We start from the raw sequence: 23835 nt of genomic DNA on the forward strand, positions 1-23835 counted from the left end.
TTCTGTCTCTATGGATTTGCCTATTCTGTATGTACCTTTCATATAAATGGAATCATACAATATGTGGGCTTTTGAGTCTGGCTTCTTTTACTTAGCAAGCTTTAGCAGTTCATCTTTCTTGTAGCATATATCAGTATTTCATTCCATTTTTTGCCAAGTAATATTCCACTGTATGGACATACCACATTTTATTTATCCATTCATCCATTAATGGACATTTGGGTTGTTTCCACTTTTTTGTGAATAATGCTGCTATGACCACTCACATAAAAATTTCTATGTGGACATATGTTTTCAGTTCTCTTGGGTGTATATTTAGGAGTAGAATTTCTGGGCCATATGATAACTTTGTTAACTTTTTAAGGAACTGCCTAACTGTTTTCCAAAGTAGCTGTACCATTTTACACTTCCACCAGCAAAGTAAGAGGGTTTCAGTTTCTTTTCATTAATTTTAATACAATGATTATGTGCTACTGTGTGATTTGGAAAAGGGTTTAAAAGAAGAGTGCTTGAAAAGACATTTATACATTTTAAAATGTTTAAAAAGAAGTTGGCTAGGAAAAGGAAGGAGAGAAATGGGGTGGTAGTTAGAGGGGGAGATAAGGTTTAAGTTAGTGGTTCTCAAAATGTGGTCCTAGGACCAGCAACCTCAGTATCACCTAAGAACTGAAGTAACAATGCAAATTATTGGACCCCACCCAGACCTACTGAATCAGAAACTGGGACATGGCCCAGAGATGTGTGTTTTAAGAAGCCCTTCAGGCAATTCTGATGCAAGCTAAATATGAGAACCTCTGGTTTAAGTGATGGTTTGATCAGGACTTGGGAAACTGATTTAAGTTTAAAAGCAGAAAGGAGAGGTCAATGGAAAGGGAAAGAATATTTATGCTGAATATGGAGGCAGCAGATCATAGTTTATGATCTCAAGGAAGATGAGAAGGCCTAGGAAAGGTCAAGGGCAGAGATGACATTTAAAGAGGAGAAATCCTGATGCAGCTTCCGCTTGCCTTCCCCCCACTACACACACATTTTTAACATTTCTTACATCATTTCTGTCACAACTGGAATGATGGGTGTAGGTGGGAAAATCAAATGTATATTCTTGAGCCATTCTCTGCCTGGAAGCCTGCAATGAATTTTAATTCCAGGTAGTTACACTCTTGGTTGTCTCCCTCCACAGTTATTTAGTTTGCATGCAGAGAATGCAAACGCATTTTGATATTAGCAGGAGGGAAAAAAACATTGGTGAGTAGATCTGCTGGGAGAAAAAGCTACATAAATGTGAAGCATTTAAAAGCCCAAAGAAATTATTTCCTAGATTATCTCATTTGGTTTTCCATACTTATAATTGCCTCCTGCGATCGTTTCCATTTTTCTACTTTGCATAGACCTTTAGAATGTGTAGAGTGTTTATATATATATATATATATATATATATATATATATAACCACAGTTAATCCTCACAGAAACTCTGTGAAGCCTTATTTTTCCCATTTGACTGATAAGGAAGCTGAGACTCAGGAAAGGTATTATATACTATTATTAACAACAACAACAACAAAAGGTATAATAGCTAACATTTATTAAGTGTTTATTGGGTGTCAGGCACTGCTCTAAGCATTTCACATGAATTATTTTATTTATTACTAATCATGACCCTATGAGATAGTTACCATTTATTGACCCAGTTTTACAGATGAGGAAACTTACTCACAGATAGATTAAAGTCACTTGCCCAAGGTCAAACAGGCATCTGACTCCAGAGCCCATTACTTCTGGGATTATACAGCAACTACGTGACAAAGCTAGACTACTACCCAGGTTTTTCAGTTGGCAGCCTACGGCTCTCTTCCTTCTTTTTATCATACAACATCATGAGCAGAGTGTGGAATATCCAGTACACATTTCCTATTTGCCTATTGAGTAAAAGAAAACGGATAGTTCAGAATTGAATCTCATTTCATTAGGAATAGTACACTTTTCAGGAAGGCTTTACCAGCTAAGAAGAATGCAACCTTCAGAGGCATGAAAGGATTTGTCAAAGAGTGTGACAAAGTGAATTTAAATACTTGGGTATTAATTTAATCCTGGGCACACAAAACCTATTCAAGGAAAATTATAAAACCCTAATGGGAGAAATAAAGACATGAATAAATGCATAGCTATACTCTGCTTCAATTTGGGAAGACTAATATGGTAATGATTACAATACTCCCTAAGTTAATAATATATAGATGTAATGCACTACCAATTAGAGTCACTGTGGTATACTTTGTAGAACTTATCAAATTAACCATGAAATTTATGTGAAAGAGTACGTGGGCAGGAAGACCAAAGAATACATTTATTTAAAAAGGTAATTGTGGTTCAGCCAACATCATCCTCAATGGTGAAAAACTGAAACAATTTCCATTAAGATCAGGAACAAGACAAGGTTGCCCACTCTCACCATTATTATTCACCATAGCTTTGGAAGTTTTAGCCACAACAATCAGAGAAGAAAAAGAAAAAAGGAATCCAAATCGGAAAAGAAGAAGTAAAACTGTCACTGTTTGCAGATGACATGATACGATACATACAGAATCCCAAAGATGCTACCAGAAAACTACGAAAGCTAATCAATGAATTTGGTAAAGTAGCAGGACACCAAATAAATGCACAGAAATCTCTTGCATTCCTATACACTAATGATGAAAAATCTGAAAGAGAAATTAAGGAAACACTCCTATTTAAGATTGCAACAAAAAGAATAAAATACCTAGGAATAAACCTACCTAAGGAGACAAAAACCTGCATGCAGAAAACTATAAGACACTGATGAAAGAAATTAAAGATGATACAAACAGATGGAGAGATATGCCATGTTCTTGGGTTGGAAGAATCAACATTGTGAAAATGACTCTACTACCCAAAGCAATCTAAAGATTCAATGCAACCCCTATCAAACTATCAATGGCATTTTTTACAGAACTAGAACAAAAAAATCTTAAAATCTGTATGGAGACACAAAAGACCCCGAACAGCCAAAGCAGTCTTGAGGGAAACAAATGGAGCTGGAGGAACCAGATGCCCTGACTTCAGCCTATACTACAAAGCCACAGTAATCAAGACAATATGGTAATGGCACAAAAATAGAAATATAGATCAATGGGACAGGATACAAAGCCCAGAGATAAACCCATGCACCTATGGTCAACTAATCTATGACAAAGGAGGCAAGGATATACAGTGGAGAAAAGACAGTCTCTTCAATAAGTGGTGCTGGGAAAACTGGACAGCTACATGTAAAAGAATGAAATTAGAACACTCCTGAACACCCTATACAAAAATAAATTGAAAATGGATTAAAGACCTAAATGTAAGTCCAGATACTATAAAACTCTTAGAGGAAAACATAGGCAGAACAGTCTATGACATACATCACAGCAAGATCCTTTTTGACCCACCTACTAGAGAAATGGAAATAAAAACAAAACAACCCAATCGAAAAATGGGCAGAAGACCTAAATAGACCTTTCTCCAAAGAAGATATACAGATTGTCAACAAACACATGAAAAGATGCTCAACATCACTATCATTAGAGAAATGAAAATCAAAACTACAATGAGGTATCACCTCACACCAGTCAGAATGGCCATCATCAAAACATCTACAAACAATAAATGCTGGAGAGGGTGTGGAGAAAAGGGAAGCCTCTTGCACTGTTGGTGGTAATGTAAATTTATACAGCCATTATGGAGAACAGTATGGAGGCTCCTTAAAAATCTAAAAATAGAACTACCATATGACCCAGCAATCTCACTACTGGGCATATACGCTGAGAAAACCATAATTCAAAAAGAGTCAGGTACCAAAATGTTCATTGCAGCTCTATTTACAATAGCCAGGACATTGAAGCAATCTAAGTGTCCATCGACAGATGAATGGATAAAGAAGATGTGACACATATATACAGTGGAGTATTACTCAGCCATAAAAAGAAACGAAATTGAGTTATTTGTAGTGAGGTGGATGGACCTAGAGACTGTCATACAGAGTGAAGTAAGTCAGAAAGAGAAAAACAAATACCGTATGCTAACACATATATATGCAATCTAAAAACAATGTTTCTGAAGAACCTAGGGGCAGGACAGGTATAAAGTCGCAGACGTAGAGAATGGACTTGAGGACATGGGGAGGGGGAAGGGCAAGCTGGGACTAAGTGAGAGAGTGGCATGGACATATATACCCTACCAAATGTAAAATAGATAGCTAGTGGTAAGCAGCCGCATAGCACAGGGATATCAGCTTGGTGCTTTGTGTCCACCTAGAGGGGTGGGATAAGGAGGGTGGGAGGGAGACACAAGAGGGAGGAGATATGGGGATATATGTTTATATATAGCTGATTCACTTTGTTATACAGCAGAAGCTAACACACCATTGTAAAGCAATTATACTCTAATAAAGATGTTAAAAAAAAAAGGTAATGGTGGTAGACTTACCCTATCAGATTTTAAAGTCTGTCATAAAGTGACAGTCATTAAAACCATATGATAGTGGGTTGAAAAAAGGTCAAACAGTGAAATTAAATAAAAAAGAGAGATTCTAGGAACAGATACTAAGACTCTAGAGCACACTGGATGCAACCGTGAACTTTGGAAAGCAATCATCTGTCTTCAATAAATGTTGGGAACTGTAGGTATCACTATGGAGAATAATTAACTTAGAGCCACGGTGCATACAATACTCTGTAGTAAATTTCAGAAGGCAGACCAGTGGAACAGCATATTCATTCCAGCTATGGATGGAAGATAAATTTGTGCCTGTTAAACGGAGGATATCATCAGAGACAAGATGGATGGTTTCAAATATTTAAAAGTTGGGGGAAGAAACCTTTGTACAACAAAATGTAATAAAAAGCTAAATAGCAGAATGAGGAAAATGTCTGGGGTCAGCATCACAGATAAGAGTTGACTGTCCGAAAAATATAAAGAATGGATACAGATATAGAAGGTCGGCTTTCAACTTCAGCTTCATAAAAGGGCAAGGAAAATGAACAGCCCATTTACACATGAGGAAATAAAGGCAGTAAAATCACTGCCTGGAAAAGTACAACCTCTCTACCAATTAAAGAAGTGCAAATAAAAACAACATCAAGGTATCACAACCTGCTTATTAAATTATCAACAATTAATGGAAATTATAACTAGAAATTACAAAACCCTATCTTGACAAGACTTAAGGAAACAGTATGTGTTTTGGGGAGCAGTATAAATTGGTTCAGTTTTCCTAAAAGACAGTCTAGAAATATGTGACAAGAGTTACAAAACTGTTTGTACATACTCCTTGATCCAGCATACCCCCAAGGAAATAACCTAAAAAGGAAAAAATAATTTTTTAAAGATATTTAAAGTAGTGCTATTTATAATCATGGAAAATATTTACTAACCTAATATATCATCATGATGGACTAGAATATAGCCATTAACAGTGACAGGTATACAAATATTGGGTCTTACACAGAAATGGGTATTTGTAATAATATTAACAACAAAAAATGCTAAATTCTAAACTCACATGTTGAATCTGATAGTAGCCTTGCACAAAGAAGATTCAGAAAGGCATCTGGTAAAATGTAAATAGCTGGAGTTGAATGCACATGGTGTTCTTTGGGTACATGTCAAGTTGCTGGAATTCATAATAAAAAAGAAAATCTGAAGAAGAGGCAGCTCACATTGGTTTGATTTAGGCCTGCAAAGTTAAAGATCAAGGGCTTTAGAAAAATCCCCATACCAATGACAGACAGTGTTACTTACCGGACATGCTTGATCTCTGTTAGCTAGAATTTGTTTTGCTAGAATTCTCTATCAACCAGCACTTCTGCTTATCTAAATCTGTGAGAACTTGACATTTCTGAGGGGGTACATCACCGGACATTTGTGAATCTTCAAATTTGTCACCATTACTACAACATAGAACCTCTCCACCCCCACTAATGAACATTTTATTATCTGACTCAGAACCATTACTTTCTCAAGACCGTTACATTTCTCTTCACTTCCATCATCAGCACTAGTTTGCAAATAGTTTGCATTTCAGTGCCATTATTCACAGAGAAGCACATATTCTCTCTACCATGGTTACTGCACACCTATGTACCTTGTTAACAAATAGAGACCTATCAAGCCACATTGAGATGGGAATGCCAAGTGGTTGACTAGGTTCCCTCCTTTGCTTGGTGACTTGCCCTACAAACCAGTATTGTGAGGCCTTGCAAGTCAAATTCATACCCTTTGCAAAATGACCAGTTATTACACTTCATGGATCTTTAGGGCTACTCTCAAAGGGTTAAAACCTCAAATGTTAAATATGTTTATGCCAAAGAGCTACTCTATGATAATAATTGTCAGTGATAATTGAGCACCCAGAATGCCTTTTAAACTGAGATAAAATCGTGTTCTTTATAACTTTGGTATTAAGTCTATTCCACTGTATTTTAGGTCTTCGAAATTTAGCACATTAACATCTGATATATATGAGGACTCAAATATACAAAAATTGCTCTCTTCCCCTGGCACATCCATTGTTTAATGATTGTGGGGCACCGAATTTCCTTAAATAGCATCAGGATTCCCAGAGCTTTATGGACCTCCCATTATTTTATTTTGTAAGTCTTCATCGCACTTGTTACATGGGTGTATGTATATAGTTAATTAAAATGCATTTCGTTTTGAAAGTTTTTTTTCTTTTTTGGCTGCATTGGGTCTTTGTTGCTGTGCATGGGCTTTCTCTAGTTGCAGTGAGCAGGGGCTACTCTTCCTTGTGGCACGCGGGCTTCTCATTCTTCTCATTGCAGTGGCTTCTCTTGTTGCAGAGCATGGGCTCTAGGCACGCAGGCTTTAGTAGTTGCAGCACACGGGCTCAGTAGTTGTGGCTCATGGGCTCTAGAGCGCAGGCACAGTAGTTGTGGCACGTGGGCTTAGTTGCTCTGCGGCATGTGGGATCTTCCCGGACCAGGGCTCGAACCCGTGTCCCCTGCATTGGCAGGCGGATTCTTAACCACTGTGCCACCAGGGGACTCCTTGAGAGGTTTTTTTTAATGGCTTTATACCTCTTAAGATACCCTGGTGAGTTGGGAACCTGGTAGATAATGACTGTTTAGAGCAGTGGATCTCAAAGTGTGATCTGGGACCAGCAATACCATCATCATCCTGGGAATTGTTAGAAATAAAAATTCTCCACTCTGCCCCAGACCTACCAAATTAGAAATTCTGGGGGTAGGACTAAGCCAACTATGTTTTAATAAGCCTTCCAGGTGAGTCTGATGCATGTTCAAGTTTCAGAACCACTGCCTATTAGAGAATAGAGCCTCAATAACCTCGGCCAGCCTGATCCTCCATTAAATTGTTCTCATGGATATCAAACCCTCCAGGCCCCTCCACAATGTGTCACGTGCCCCTAAAATGTCTTTTATTAAATCTCTTGAGAAGGTTATGAGAATGCTGAAGAGGCAGCATGTTGTGCTGGCAAAAGCGTGGGCATTGGAGTCAGATGGACCTTAGTTGTAACTTCTCCTGGCTGCTTATTCTCTTGATGTTCCCTCAGTTGTTTAACCTCCATGAGTCTCATTTCTAACATGGGCAAGAGAATACTCAGGCTAGAAGATTGTCTTCAGGCTGAAACGAGATGGAGTCTGTTAACTGTCCAGTGCTGTGCCTGACACATGGTGGACTCTGAGTAAACAAGAGTGGTCATTACCATCCCTTAGCACCATGTCTGTGACACTATGTAGGGTTCAGAGGAGTAATGGGAAGACCTTCTTGGAAACTCCAAGTTGGAGTCATTGGAAAGAGGAATCTAAGCTTCACCCAGAACAGCCCCAATATAGCAAGGACTTCTCTGATCTCTTCAAAGGACACTTTGCAGCAGGCTCCTGGGGGCTGTAGAAGGCTCAGAGTGAGTCCTGCCACTTGTATTTGCTGTTGCCAGACTAATTGTTCCTTGCTTGAAGTTCTGTGGCCCCAGAGGCGGAGAAGGGTGGCAACAACAAGCTCTCTGGGCCCTTCTCCCCTCCCTTTGTAGCCTCCTTGTATCTCACTTCCTGGATCTTGTAAATATTTCCTTCAGCAATAAGCTGGGAGTGGCTGTTTCTCTTGGAGCAGTCTTATCTTTTGGCTGCCCAGGAAAGGGGAAGGGGAGAGGGGCTGGGACTGTGCACTCTTGCTGCTGAGATCCTGGAATGCCAAGCTATTGTGGTGAGGTTAAAAATAAAAATTCCGAACAAGAAAACTTCAAAAGGCCTAAGGAAGAGGCGGGAGGAGACTTTTCAGTCTCTGAAAATACTGGTTTGCATTTTCAATTACTATGAGCCCCTCCCCCCCCCCAAAAAAAAGATAGTAACAAAAGGGGAAAATCTATTCATCAGAAGAACAGGCGACCTGTGCCAAGAGGAAAAGAGAAGAACAGCCCAGGACTTGGCACACGATTTGCTTTTGTTTTTGAGATGTAGGCCCCTTGCTGGTGTCAACAAAGCCCTTTCTCAGACTTAGCTTTCATGCTTCCTCCCCTCTCTTCAGCAAGGAGCTAAAGTCTTTGAGAACACCTTGGGGATGAATGTAGTGCAAGTACCTTTTGCCTTAACTCAGAAGTCCTTGCTTCAGTGGGATTTCCCTTGGAGCCAGATAAGGCAAGTTTCAGTCTGGACATTACTACTTCTTAATAGCTGGGAAAATTAATGACCCTCTCTAAGCCTCAGGATCCTCACCTGCAAACTGGCACTAATGGTAATTACTTCAATGAGCTGGTGTGAAGATTAATAGAAATACCTACATGAAAGTGCCTACAACATTGTGTGACACATAGTAAGTAAGAAGTAAGAAACCATAGTTCTTTTCCCTTAATTTAGCTCCTTATCCTCCACTCTAGGGAAGAATCCTTACTTCACCCCAAAGAAGAGTTGTAGATTTAGATTTCTCTGCATATAGGTGGCTTGAGCCCTTTGAAACTAGGGCCTCTAGAGACCAATATCCTTGGCTTGAGCCTGACACACTTCAATGGAAGCCTCCCATTCACCAGTCTGCTTCAGCTATTAGTGCCTGGAAAGCAAGGGCTACGGGTTTTGCTCCCCTGAGATCTGGTCACCTTGCACAGTGTAATACTGAATGACAGCTTGGATGACTTGTACACACATTGGCCCAGCTGGTCCCATCGAGGGCAGTCCTTCCCCTTTTCTGGAGTCTTGCCTAGTTCTGCTCCCCTGATGTAAATGACTCTGCAAGGTTCAGGCTGCCCTTACACAAGCTGTGTCGGTGGGAGAGCAGTGCTTTTGAAATTAGGATTGATGCAGAGAATAGCAATTTCCAGGTTGCCTTGCTAGAGCCTAGCGCCTCAGGGTGGTGTCACAGTGCCATAAATTGGTGCACCAGATGTCCCTAGAAGGGTGTGCTCTTTTCTTCCAACTGGTTCTGGAGTTGGCTACTTAGAGGTAAATTCTGTAACGCTGACATAAGTGATTCATACCTAAACAAGACAACATAGAATATCTAGTCTTGTTGATCGTCACACTGCTTTTAAGCCGAAACTTGCCTTTTATTCTCTCTCCCTTTTAGTAGATGAGAAGAGTGAGTGAATGAGCCTAGGATTAAAATCCTTGGTTATCTAGGGCCTCCTGGCCCGGCAGCCATGTAGCTGAGCTGGGACCCCAGGCCTCTTGGTTTCTTGGCTATTAAGCAGGGCTGAACATTAACCAGGGGACAGTGCAGTTCAACTCCCTTGATGGGAACAAGGAGCAGGGCTGAAGCATACAGCAGTGAAGGCTGTACACTGCACAGTTTGCACAACCATATGCAGTGGCCCTGAGTAAGGACTTCACTCTAATAATAAGCATAGTTCTGTCATTTATTAATCAATTTTCCATGTACCCAGCATCATTGCTAGGTCCCTTTTATTTTATATGGTTAATCCTCACAGCAGCTTTGTTAAGATAGATATTTTACTGAAACTGAGGTAGATTAAATACTTTCCTCAAGGTCATGCAGCTTTTGGGTTCTGGAGGCAGATTTTTAAATTTTACTGAAATTCAGACCCAAGTCTTTCTAACACTGTGTTCTTTGTGTTCTGCTCTGTTGCTTTTCCTGTGCCCTGGCAAGGAAAGAGTGCTGAATTTGATGACTATCATGGAGCAGGGTTTTTCTCACCACAGCTGCAGGACATTGGCCCAACTTGAGCCTTTGGAGACGTTGCTTTCACCACCTGCATCTCATAAGATCTAGATTAGAGATGAAGGTGGGGAAGAACAGGAGAGGCAAGGACAGAAGGTAGGAATGTGTGTGCTGAGGGGTGGGACACATACTGTACAGATTGGAAACCAACCTAACTGGAACAAATAACTCTATCCCCAAACCTCTACCTCCAAACCACAACACTCCCATCTTTTTCACCCTGGACCTTTGTTTCCATAGTATGATCCCTGAACCACTGGTATTAGAATCCCTTTGGGAAATTGTTTAAAATGTAGATTCCTGGGCTCCACCACAGAGGTACTAAATCTCAATTTCTATTGATAGAAGTGGAGCCGAGGAATTTGGATTTTAAAGAGCATCTTCAGGTAATTCCAATTAAGAGCCACTTCGATTAGGAACAACTGCCTCAGACCAATGGTTTCCAACTTTTTGGATCATGCACCCTTCTCAGAAAGAATTGTTTTGAGCATTCACCTTTAATATGTGTTGGTAGTTTATTAATACATTACTTATATCTACTAATGTTCTAATATTTATGTTTTTAAATGCAAAAAACAGTGAGTTTTGCATTAGTATTCCTCAATGAGAATGGTCTCTGGTCTTCCTTTATGTATGTTCTAGTTGCTGGGTTTTGGTATTGATGTTATGCAGGATTCTTTTCTTCTCCCACTAGTCTCTAGATTCCAGAATCTAGAAAGCGTAAATAGCACTGAGGTTGTCTGTTCCTTGAAGGTTGGTAGAATTAGCACAAGATCATGGGAGTGTGCTGTTTTTTTGGTCAAATTTATCAAATTTTTTTCCTATGATAACTGGTGGTTTAGATATTTTCGTTCTTCTGCAATTCGTTTTGGTAATTATGTCTTCCTAGAAAACTAAGTTTTCAAATCTGTTTTCATAGAGTAGAGCAAAGTGTTCTCTTACTCTTTTCATTTACTTTGTAACTGTGGTTATTTCTCCATTTCTAATTTTGCGCATTTAGGGTTTTTAATTAAATTAGCAAAAGGTTTATCTGTTTCATGGTTTTATATTTTCTTTTGAAGAAAGGTTTGGCTTTAGTTATTAGTTCTATCATTTGTTTTCTAGTGTATTAATTTCTGCCATTAGTTTTATTTCTGCTTTGCTTAGGTCTATTTTTGTGGCTCTTAACTTCTTTTGTTGAAAGCATAATTCATTTATGTTAATTTGTTTTTATGTATTAATATAAGTACTTAAGACTATCAATTTTCCTTTAATCATTGCTTTAATCAACCACATCCTCTTGCTTCTGATATTTTCATTGTTGGTATTTTCTAGGTAGTCTACAATTTTAGATTAGATCTCCTCTTTGACTAGAGCGGGGGATATTTTCTCCCTTTTATTTTCTGTGTGCTAGAAGTATTTGTTTTTCATTTTGCTATTAATTTCTAGTGTTATTGTGACTAGATACAGTATTGTCATCAGCTGAAAAAGTCTTATATTTTGTTTCTGCTTTTTCTACCTTTGCATTTTCTACATATTTGCTTTATGAATTTTGATGCTACGTTATTTGGTACATAAAGATTCAGGGTAATTAGATCTTAATTGTGATTTCTAATCATTAATATTATAGTGCCCTTCTTTGTCTTGTTTATTGCTTTTTGCCTTTAATTCAACTTTTTTTATGATATGAGTATCATGGTCCTTGGGGGTTTTTTGGGAATTAGCTCAGTTATTAAGTATTCATTGAATGCCTACTATGTGCCAGGCAGTAGGTACCAGATGAATGAGACACACAAGATCTCTGCCCTTGTGGGGGTGTATGCTCTGAGAAAGGCAAAATAGAAAAATGATAATTAAGGATCAGTTGTCTCTACTTTAGATAAGGTGGTCAGGAAAGGCCTCTCTGCCTGATAGCATTTATCATCCTATTACTTCCCACTCACCACCTTGTTTGTTTGTTTCCTGAGGGAGGAAATGCCAGGTGGAACAGTTTGTACACAAGGGATTATTATAATCTTAAGGAGCTATAGGTGGGCTAAGGTCCAAATGAGAAGAGAATGGGGATGTGTGGCTATGAATTTCTGATCTACATGAGGGATGAGCTAGCCAGGATGGGGACTGCAGATGAGGGGAATGAAGGAGATTTTGCTTTCCATTCTATCTGACCTGGGCCACCATTATGTGTATTATGATTTTTTGAGGAAATATTCTCAGTCTTCAACGTGACTACTGAATGGATATTCTGTCTGATGATTTAATTGAACTGCTGGAATTTCCTGTCACTAGGCAGTACTTAGCATGATGCTGATTGCTCACAGACTACAGCAGGAAACCAGATCTTCTGGCTTAGAGGGCTTAACTCTTTAAACTCAGAGATTAAAGAGATGTCCTTTGCTTTGGTCCCTCTTTATTATACAGAAGTTTAACTTTTTATACATATTTAAATAAACCTGGACTTGTTTTCCTTGCATATACTTTTCTATTACTTATGAGATGAGAGTCTTATTTCACCTCACAAGTCATAGTTTTAAAGTTTTCTGATAGTTTTTTCTTATAACTATATAATATATATATATATACATATATACACATATAACACATTAAAATTTTATACACACACACACACACACACACACACACACACACCCTTAACTCTTGAATCTGAAATTTATTTTGGTATATAATATATGGTGCGGCTCCAAATAACACTGCTCTGCAATTGTCTCAAAAATATCTATTAAATAATCTTTATCTTCTTGTTATGGAAGGTGAATTATATATGACATTTTTATAAATAGTTTGATAGGTTTCTGGACTTTCAATTATGTTCTATTAGTCAGTAAAACCGTTTTAATTATAATTGCTTTATATTATGCTTTATGCCTTACTTATCCCCCATTTCTTCTGTAGCAAAATATGTTTTTTATTATACAGTAGTAGTCTCCATGTATCTGTGGGAGATATATTCCAAGACCCTCAGTGGATGCCTGAAACCACAGATAGTACTGAACCCTATATATACTATGTTTCTTTTAAATACATACATACTGATGATAAAGTTTAATTTGTGAATTAGGTAGAGTAAGAGATTAACAGTAATAACTAATAATAGAACATTATAACAATATACTGTAATAAAAGTTATATGAATTCTGTCTCTCTCCTTGATCAACTTCCTCAACTCTGCCAGAAACGTGGCAGTGGCTTCTTCATTGACAGATGCAGCCTTTCCAGTAACTTTCCTGTTGTTCAGTCCAAACCTATTCCTAAATCTTTGTAACCATCTCTTACTTGCAGTAAATGGCTGAAGTCACTTGTTTCAGGGGATCCCTTGCTGAAGTCTTTGTATAGGCTCCATGTTTTCTGGTGCAACACGTTGCTGTCAGTAGGAACATGCTTTCTGTTCATGTCTTCCATCCACAAATTTAATGCCTTTCCATCTTACCTAAGCCCATATCATGCACTCTGGCTGTAACTTTTGCAGTTTGAGGTATGACAGCAGGCACGAATTTCTTTTTCCTTCTTCATGATTTGATGGATACAAGATTCGTTCTTACCATAGATCTTAGCAACCTCAGCATATGATTTTTTCCCTTTCCTTACTAAGTCAAGAACGTTCACCTTTTCACTTAAAGGAAGCACTTTACGGCTTCTCTTTGGCAGATCTAAATTGCCAGCATCTCTACTCTTAGGCCTTGGGGCCATTATTAAGTAAAATAAAGGTTACTTGAACACAAGCACTGTGACACTGTGACAGTCCATCTGATAACCTAGACAGCTACTAAGTGACTAATGGGTGGGATCCTCTGGACAAAGGGATGATTTAAGTTCCTGGGCAGGATGGAGCAGGACGGCGGGAGATTTCATCACACTACTCAGAATAGTGTGCACTTTAAAACTTATGAATTGTTTATTTTGGGAATTTTCCATTTACTATTTTTTGGACTGTGGTTGACTACATGTAGCTGAAACCTTGGAAAATGAAACAGCGGACAAATGGGGACTACCATATCCTGCTTTAGTTTGCAAGTTAACACAAAAATTCTATAGTTAAAAGTCCTGGTGAGAATTCTGATTGGAATTGCATCAGAAAGATATGTTTTAAATCCAAAAGAGCAGATATTTGTGAATGGCCTGCTCGATGTTTTTTGGTACCAGTATAAGAACATGGACAGAAAGTATACATGCCAAATTCATGATATAGCTTGCATGTAGAGAGGCAGCAGGGGAATAGAAGTGGGGAGTGAAACAAAGGATATTATTATTTTAAAAATTCATGAAGCATAGATGGTAAAGTATTAAAATGTGCTAATTGTGGGCAGTAGGTGGGAACATGAATATTTATTATAATGATCTCTGTATGTTTTTAAACATTTGAAATGTTTCATAATTAAAAACAAAACAAAAACAACAGATGTAGCAGGATAACCACACTTGCAAGCCCCAGAACACAGCACATTTGAGTGGGGTGCTGTGTATATCCAGACTTTGGAGCTAGACTCTCCATGTTCAAATCCTAGCTCTGCCACTTACCAGCTTTATGACCCTGAGCAATGGCTTAACCTGCCCATGCCTCAGTTTCCCCAGCTTTAAAATCAGGACAATAATAATAGCTACTTCCTAGGGTTATTGTGAGCATTAAATAAGTTAAGACATGGAAAGCACTTAAAACAGTGTCTGGCACTTAGTATGCACTCAGTAAGTGTTAGCTATCAGTATTATATATCATATATTATTATTACTACACTTACTACCTATATTATATTGTTTTGTGGCCGTTTTAAATTTTATATAAATGATGTTATCCAAAATTATGGGACCATCTGCAACGTGCTTGCTTTGTACAACCTTTATCTGCTGTTTTGCAGGGAAATGGCTCATTCCAAGGCTAGCTTTTCATGGGCAACCCCCTTCCATCCTTGCTTTGAGAACCCAGCACTGGACTTGTCAAGCTACCGAGCAATCTCTTCTCTTGACCTCCTTGGAGACTTCAAGCACTCCTCAAAAAAACCAGAGGAAACCTCCGTTTATGAAGAGGAGAGCTCCCTAGCCTCCGTGCCCCGCCCACTGCGCAGCCGGGCCTTCTCAGAGAGCCACATCAGCTTGGATCCTCAGAGCTCCCGGGCCTGGGGGCAGCATAGGAAGGAGCCCTTTACCAAAGTTGATGAGATCCAGCCAGATCCTCTGGGTGCCAGGAAGAAGGCCTTTCCTCCTCCTCGCCCTCCTCCTCCCAACTGGGAGAAGTACAGGCTATTTCGTGCAGCCCAGCAGCAGCAGCAACAGCAGCAGAAGCAGCAAAAGCAGCAGCAAGAGGAGGAGGAAGAGGAGGAGGAAGAGGAAGAAGAGGAAGAGGGGGTGGAGGAGGAGGAGGGGGAGGAGGAAGAGCTGCCACCCCAGTATTTCAGTTCAGAAACCACTGGTTCCAGTGCCCTCAATCCTGAGGAGGTCCTGGAGCAGCCCCAACCGCTGGGCTTTGGCCACCTGGAGGCTTCAAGGCAGGGCTCACAAAGCCTTCCAGCAGAGCAAGAGTCCTTTGCTCTCCATTCCAGCAATTTCCTGCCTCCAGTAAGGGGCCATTTGGGATCTCAAGCTGAGAAGGCTCTGCCCCCTTGCTATTATGGCATTGGTGGGCTTTGGAGAACATCAGAGCAGGAGACCACTGATTCCCCCAAGTAAGTGCTTATGAAAGACGTTAGGTCCCTGAAGAGGTGGCAGCATGAGTTTGAATTCCACCTTCACCATTTGCCAGCTGTGTGACCTTGGGCTGGTCAATTAAACTATTTCCAGCCTCAGTTTTCTCACCTGGAAAATGGGCATGATGATACATGGTTGTTGTGAATATGAGGATAATCCACGTAAAAGGCATAGCCCCATACTTAGCACATAGTAGGTACTCAGTAAATGTCATTGATGTTCTTATCCCTGAATATCACTATCAAGGTACTATATTTATTTTTTTCTAGTTCGTCTTTAAGGTATGCATCAGTTTCTGGCCCCTGAGCAATAAGGCATTAAACCCTTATTGCCTTGTGGCCTTTTCCAGAAGCCTGGCTCAGGTCCTTTACTGCCTTTTCTGCTGCTTGCTCTCTAGAACAAGAGGCCAGCTCACAACCTGACCTGCCTCTGCTCTAGGACCTGTCTGAGCTTCTAAACTCTTCCCCCACCCCCAGCATCAAAGGCGTTCCTGGGGTTGGATGCTTTATGCCGTGACCATTCCTTACAACAGCCAAAGGCATTCTTTTCATCTTCCACTTTCTCCATCACCCCCACGCTTGTTTCCTCTGCCTCTTTGCATTTGCTTCAGTGGGCAAATGGTAGTACCAAAAGTGGTAGTTGAGAGGGTCAGCTGTCTGGGCGGAGAGGCCAAAGAAGGAGTGTACTCTGGCCACAGAACTGTTCCTTTCACTCTGCCAATGCTCATTGGCGTGCCCCACAATGTGTGGTTGTCCTCTTTGCTCCAAAACAAAAGAGCTTTGGCTTTCGGCTCTGCCAATCCTCCTGCAGAGAGCTCCACCAACTCTCTGCTGGGGATGGTGATGAGGGGCAGGTGTCTATCCTTTTACTGCTTTCTTTAAATACCTTTACAGAAGGAACTTGCCTGAGACTTGTTGCTATTAGAAGTACCTTGTTATTGTGTCTTTTACTGATGGACAAATCCATTACTTGGCTATCTGGAGCTAGTTGACAAGTTTTCCAGCCTAAGGTGCCACAGGCACAGCACTTACAGGGCCTGGCTCCCAGACACTATGAGAATTTGTCAGATCCCTAGTGGCTGCTTCTCAAGCTGCCCATCTACCTGGGAAGTATTCTTATTGTAATTAGAAAACATTTGTGGAAAGTGACTGTGGATTGTTACCTATCAATCACAGCAGAGAGAAGAGAGGGCAACCTAGCACATAGTAGGCACTTAATATTTCTGAAGAATGAATAAATGAATGAATGATCATGTATTAAGCATTTGATATGTTTCAGACACTGCTAGTCATTGTATATCTATTATTTCATTGAATTCTCCCAATGGCCCTATGGGCCATTATTATTCCCATTTGACAGATGCGGAAACTAAAGCTGAGTAAAATAAGGGACTACCTAACTCAGAATTACACAGAAAAGGCCCAAAGCCAGATCTTACTCCAAATTCCATGCTTCTTTTGCCATCCTAGGCAGCCTCTCTCAGGGAGATCTGGTTCCTGCAGTAGCCAGGCCTTTACTTAGACCTCCTGTCCCCTGGAAGGCAATGTGTACCAGAGGTAGTAGTTACAGGCCCCAGGCTTACCCCTTTCAGCCTCCTAGTCCTTCCTCCTTTATGTACCTCCATTCATCTTGGCACCTTGTCCAGAGAGAAGGAAATTGCTATTACTAGAGATCTTGTAACTTGTTCCACAGATTTTTTTTTTTCTTAATGACTATGGGATGCAAGGGGAAACATTTGTTTGCACACAAGCCTGGCTTGTGGCTGCAAAAAATCAATTATAGATGCTTCTTTGAGTGATGGAGATGTAAGGAGAAACATCATTCCCGACATAGCTAATATTTTTTGCCTCTTTACTATGTGCCAAGTATTGTTCTAAGCACATTTGTGTATTGACTGATTTAATCTTCACAACAAGCCTATGAAATAGATACCATTAGTTTCCTACAGTTTTTAGATGAGAAGAGTGAGGCACAGGGATATAAATTAAGTTGCAGAAGATCACAGGTAGCCAACTACATCACCCCAGGATCTCTGGGCTCCTCAAGAAGATCCTATTCCAGACCCTCAGAGAGCACAGGGTTCTACCCAGCAGGAAGTGTCTTTAAGGTTTTGTAAGGGAAAGTAGTGTTAAGGGCAAGTAGATGTGTAATATTTTGAAACTCAAATGCAAAAAAAAAAAAAAGACATCCTTATTTCAGCCACGTTAAACTAGAGTCTCTCTGTAACCCACATACTCTTTAGTTACAAAATGTCAGGATACATGTAGAAGCAGGTGAGTGGAATTATTGAGCATTCGTTAAATCTGATAACTCTGACTTAATTACAGGTATAGTTTGTCTTATGGACTCTATGCATTTTCTCTCAGTGCTCTGGAGAAGGAATCTTATGTTTGCAACAAAGTTCATTATCAAGGTCAAATTATGTTCTCATAGATCTCCTATAACCTCTGCCCTATTAATGGAGAGTATGAGGAAAGGAGCCCTAGAACACAGTGCCTGATATGATACACTATAATATAGTACAGGGCCTTGTCTGCTAGGGAACTGAGTCTCTAATTAGCACATCCTTTTTCAAAATTTTTCTCCAGTTTTATTGAGATATAATTGACAGATAGCCACATCCTTTTTTTAAAAAAAAATTCTGTGCCTTCTTTCAGTACTTTCTAACTTTCAACTCGCACAGATGCCCCTAAATATTTTTCTTATAGGTAGGAATTCCCTAAATTCATACATTTATATTTCCTCCAGAAGGTTCTCTCTTCTCTGCTAACATAGATACAGTCCAACCAGAAAATTCCTTACGTGCAGGGTTTTATGTGATGTCAAGTTGACCCTTTGGCAGTATAGTATAGTGGCTAAAAGCACAGATTCTGGAGTTAGGTCACCTAGGTCTAAATCACGGGTCTGCCATTTACTGTCGTGATCCCGGGAAAGTCACTTTACCTCTCAGTGCCTCATGTTCCTTATCCATAAAATGGTTGTCATGAGCATTACATTTTATGTCTATATGTACACACACACACACACACACACACACACACACACATATATCTTAGGACAGCTCCTGGGTATAGTAAGCACTATGTGAATGTTAGCTAGTGGTGCTCTTTTATCAGTGCTATCAGCTTAAAAACCTACATGTAAAATGAATACCTAGGATGAGCAATATTGGCATGCCCAAATTTCTTTTGTGTGATGAATTAGGAGACAGCATAGCATGAATCAGTAAATAGCTGTGGAGCCTTTTACCCATTATTTTTGACCTTTATCTAAGAGCTGCAAATAGCTGCAAAAATGACTAATGAGTTTCTCCTATTTTTCCTTTCAAACAGCTAGAGGTTAGTGAAGGGGCAGTGACACAGACAGGTGGAGGGTAGGGATGGCTGGTAGGCAACAAGAACATAGTGGGGGGTGGGTTTCCCCCTCTTATAAAACATAGGCGGAATTATTTGCCCCTCCATCACTGAACCCTAACATTGAAGCATTTCATGTCTTTCCTCACATCAGACCAGAAGCTTTGATGGCAGAAGAGTCCAAACCTAAGCCAGCATGGAGCCAGAGCTACTTCTTTCCTGAGGAGCAGTTCTCTTTCATGGGCTGGGGCTCCGAGAAGCAGCACCTCAACCCCGCAGGCTTCAGTGAACCCAAGACAACAGGGTCTGCTGTTACACTTGTCAAGCCCCTGGGCACCACTGGTTCCATTTCCCCCCATTTCATTCTGCAACCATGGAGGAGGCTGGGACCATTGGGGATATGCCAGAAGTTGAGAGGTGTTATCCCTTCTCAGGCCAAAGGCCTGCCCCACCTCAGGCAATCTCAGAAGAGCTCATGAGAGATGTGGTGGGCCGTGAAAAGTCTCTGGCAGGGGTGCTAAACTCATCCTCCAACACGGTGACCACTGCTGAGGTCATGGGTGACCTCTTTGCTGTGGGAGAGATGCAGTGGAGGGGTTATTTCAAGCAGGAGGGGCACCACCAGGAAAGGTGAAAATGATGAGTGTGTCCAGGAGAGCCAGGGGTGCCTTTATAAGCAAGCGGACTAGATAGAGCCACGTTGGGCTGGCATCCAGGATGGATAGGCTGGAGCCCAACAGCCTTAGAGGACAAATAGCTAAGGTCTCAGACATGTCCCTACCACCTAGCCCCTCCCACGGGATCCATATACTGGGACCCTGAACCAAGGGGAATCACTGATGATCAGAAGCCTGGAACTTTAGGGGCCTGCTAGTTTTTTCTGGATTTTATTGGGGTGTTAATGACCAAACCCATTGACCTCTAAAGAAGCCCCCCCAGCTGTGGAAGTCAGGGATGTAGAAATAGCCTTCTAAGTTCTTAAAGTTGGCCTTGACTTGGTTTCTAGAGAGCCTTCACATGGCCTGTTTATGTTTGAACAGTACCTCCCCGTCCATTATTTCCTTATTTTATAACTCCTTGGTGAAGCGGGGTCCCACTTTATAAATGAGGAAATTAAGGAGCGGAAAGGTCAGCAGGCTGTCAACAGAGGTGCTCAAATGGTCATTTTTTTGTTTCCACAGACAAGAGTTTCAGCACTTCTCACCTCCTCAAGGTGCCCCAGGGATCCCTACCTCTTATTCAGCTTATTACAATATTTCCGTGGCCAAAGCAGAGCTGCTGAACAAGTTGAAAGACCAACCCGAGATGGCAGAGATTGGCCTGGGAGAGGAGGAAATTGACCACGAACTGGCTCAAAAAAAGGTGAAGTTTTTGGCATGCCTTAGAGATTTACTGCATTTAGCTCGAGTGTGTCTGGAGGTTGACCTGCCCTCTACACAATCCAGAATATCTTGGTACATTCCTGTATTTTCAGTATGGAAATCAAACAGCCTGTCTGGGTTTCTCACAAGTGTAACTGCAGTCTCTTTTTGATCCAGTCAATTATAGTAATAATAGTATGGTAATCATCATCATCATCATCATCCCAGTGTCTCTCAGATCCTAAAACCAACTCTATAAGATAGACATTACTGTCTTCCTTTTACCAGTTGAGAGGACCAGATTGCCCAGGGTTACAGACTAAGTGTTGATCCAGGACTCAAAGTCAAGACTGTCTGACTTTCTACTCTGAAATAAGCCAGCCTTGTAAGTAACTCGCTACCCAAGGCACATCAGAGTCTTTGCCAGTAAGCTCTAGCCAATGGCAGCCATTGATTTTATTCTGTGTAACTTTCAAAGAGAGAGCAGACTGGCCAAGAAAGAAAAGGAAAAATTATAGGCCAGTCAACTTTAATATTTATTTGCAAGGATAGTCAATCTTCTCTTAAAAGTACTAAAATAGATAAATGGAGATGATGTTGTTCTGAAGCCTCCCCTTTCTTCCTCTAAGTACCACTAGCCTGGGTTTCTAATCAAATTCCTGGAATCACTTTGCCCTCCCTGCACTTACCCCTTTTATTTCATAAGCAAATAGGGTTTCCATGGCAACCTCAAAGGCCCAATTTACCACTTTGTAGACATCTAAACTCAATGCAAATTGCTCTTCTGCCCATATTTCTTATTCAGGACATGACCTGTACAAAAGCTCAAGGCCATTTGCAAGAGACCCCCACCACTTTCCAATCTGAAGCAAAATGTCAGGGAAAGAATAGGAAGCATGGTGGCATCAAAGTTTTATTGATCCAGGTGCCTGCTTCCTTGGATTCCATGTTTCCTAAGTATGACAGGGCTGCTCCTGGCTCACCCAGGATTTTTTTTTATTAGGAGCAAACCTAATAAACGTCTGATGAGGAGAAGAGAGACATGATCAGAAATGGCAAAGCACAGAACAGCAGATAGTGACTTGAAGTGATTGTGGGTGGGCTAAGACAGTTTTTGTCTCTGAGGAAAATAGGTGAGGAAGGTCACCAATTTGTAATATCCCAGAAAAGCCACTCAGCTCTAGCTGGGTCTGTGATGACTCCACAGCTCTATCCACTACTCTTTCCCCAGAGTTGAAGTTCAGGTTATAAAGCCCAAGTGCTGAGAAACAAAGGGCTCTGTCCACTTTCTTACTTCCAGATCTATGGGACCTAAGAGCTGGGGGAAGGTAGGTGATTTTCCAAGTTGATCATTTGGCCCCCAGCCCTCCCTTGTCCCTGGCACTGAGTTTTGTTTGGGAAAGCAGAGGGTGCGGGTATAACTGGGAGCTTCTTGGCATCTAATTGTGTTGCCTCATTCATATCATTGATCCTTAATTTCCAGTGGGTTTTGGAAATTTCCCTAAATGTAAACCTATTACACTTTACACTAAGATCATGGTGAGCTCCTGACTTCTGACCAGTTCTGAATTATGACACCTGGCCCAGACCCAGAGCAGGCTCTCTTGTCCTTTGTCACCTTGGACATCTCTAGATAAAGGACGAGAAAAGAACATACTCTACATAACTACAAGCTTATGCTCCCAGAGTGCCTGAGCAGGAATAGTAATAAAACACTGAAGCATACTTCCTATATAGAAGACACTATTCTAAGCATGTAGTATATATTAACTCATTTCATTCTCATAACAACACTATGAGGTAAGTAATATTTTTACCCCATCTTTTAGATGGTGACATTGAGGCACAGAGAGGTTGAGTAACTTGCTCAAGTTTACACCATTACTTTGTGGCAGAGATGGGGTTCAAACCCAGATAGCCTGGCACTAGAGTCCATGCCACTGACCATAATGCAATACTGACTGCAAAGGGTGGGAGCAATCTGGGACAGGTCTATTCTTGTCAGGACCTTGCAGGTAGACAGGTATCCATTAGCTCAGAGTGCCAGGTGGTGGTGGTGGTGGTGGTGGTGGTGGTGGTAGTAGTAGTAGTAGTAGTAGTAATAGTAGTAGTAGTAGTAGTAGTAGTAGTAGTAGTAACAGCATCAATAAACATATATTGAGCACTTAATGTGCCAGGCACAATACTAAGTACTTTACTCCTGTGATCACATCTAACCCTCACAACAATGGAGAAGGTTGGTGGAGGGCACTTCTCCAATTTACAGATGAGGAAACAGAAGTCTCAGTGGGAATGGGTATCTTGCCCAAGGTCACACAGTTTGGAGGAGGTGGAATTGGAATCCAGGCATCTCTGACTCTAAAACTCCACTCTACCACACTACCTTCCTGTGAGTGCAGTCCCACAACTGGTTACACCTATAGGGGAGACAAATCAGAAGACACAAGCAGTCCTTCCCTTGAGAAACTTACAATCAGTAGTAGGAGAGGGATCAGATGCACACACAGGAAACAGAAACTGAACAACCTCAAATTACACTCAAGGGTTCTCATTCTAAAAGACTGGAGAGTTTAGAAAAGAAAAAGATCATTGAGAGAGGAGTTATGGGGGCAGGGGCTTCCGGCAGGGAGGGTAGGAGCAAAGCTGGGCTCTGAAGAAAGAATGGGAATAGCCAAAGTGAAGGAAGAGATAAAGAGCTGGCATAAGCAAATCAGGAATATAAGAATGAGTGTTGTGGACACAGCATGAGGGGGCTAATCCTCAGAGGTTCTGAGGAATGAGATTAGAATGGTAGGGTGAGGCCAGACTGAATCATAATCATAGCAGCTGCTTTTATTGAGCACTTAGTCTGTGCTAAACCCTTGGCATGCATTATCTCACTGAACCCTTATTACAATTCAGTGAAGTAGGTACTGCAGTTACCCCATTCTGCAGATAAAGAAAGCAAAACTTCATACAGAAATTCACCTAAGGTCACACAGCTAGGAAGTGGCAGAGCTAGCAGTCAAACCTAGTCATTATGACTCCAGGACTCACACTTTTATCCAAAAGGCCTCAAGAGCCAAGCTGAGTGGGGGAAGATCTAGCACAGTGTCATCAACATCAGAGGTACTGAAAGGGATTGAAGGAGAATGAATGAAGTAATAGGCAAACACTTGATGGCAGTGCTTTTCTTACCTACGCTCTCACAAGCATTCCTGTTTATTAAATAGCCTCAGCAAGTCTTTAGTAAGTTACATGTGGCAAA

The 23835-nt window shown here is 40.8% G+C and overlaps 1 protein-coding gene across 6 annotated transcripts in view; it reads left to right on the top strand.

Annotated features, from left to right (window-relative positions):
* SHROOM4 (shroom family member 4) overlaps positions 1–23835 on the top strand; it is a 207674-nt gene that overhangs the window by 178314 nt on the left and 5525 nt on the right. For 5 of the 6 annotated variants that reach the window (XM_081222328.1, XM_081222330.1, XM_081222329.1 and 2 more), the window contains 3 exons: positions 15049–15852; positions 19382–19531; positions 20409–20589. In XM_081222328.1, the coding sequence (XP_081078454.1) occupies positions 15049–15852; positions 19382–19531; positions 20409–20589 (1135 nt within the window). The remainder of the gene's footprint in view (positions 1–15048; positions 15853–19381; positions 19532–20408; positions 20590–23835) is intronic. The other variant, XM_081222333.1, reaches the window with a different exon arrangement.

Source organism: Mesoplodon bidens (assembly GCF_964165515.1).
Source record: "Mesoplodon bidens genome assembly, chromosome: X".
Classification (NCBI taxonomy): Eukaryota; Metazoa; Chordata; class Mammalia; order Artiodactyla; family Ziphiidae; genus Mesoplodon; species Mesoplodon bidens.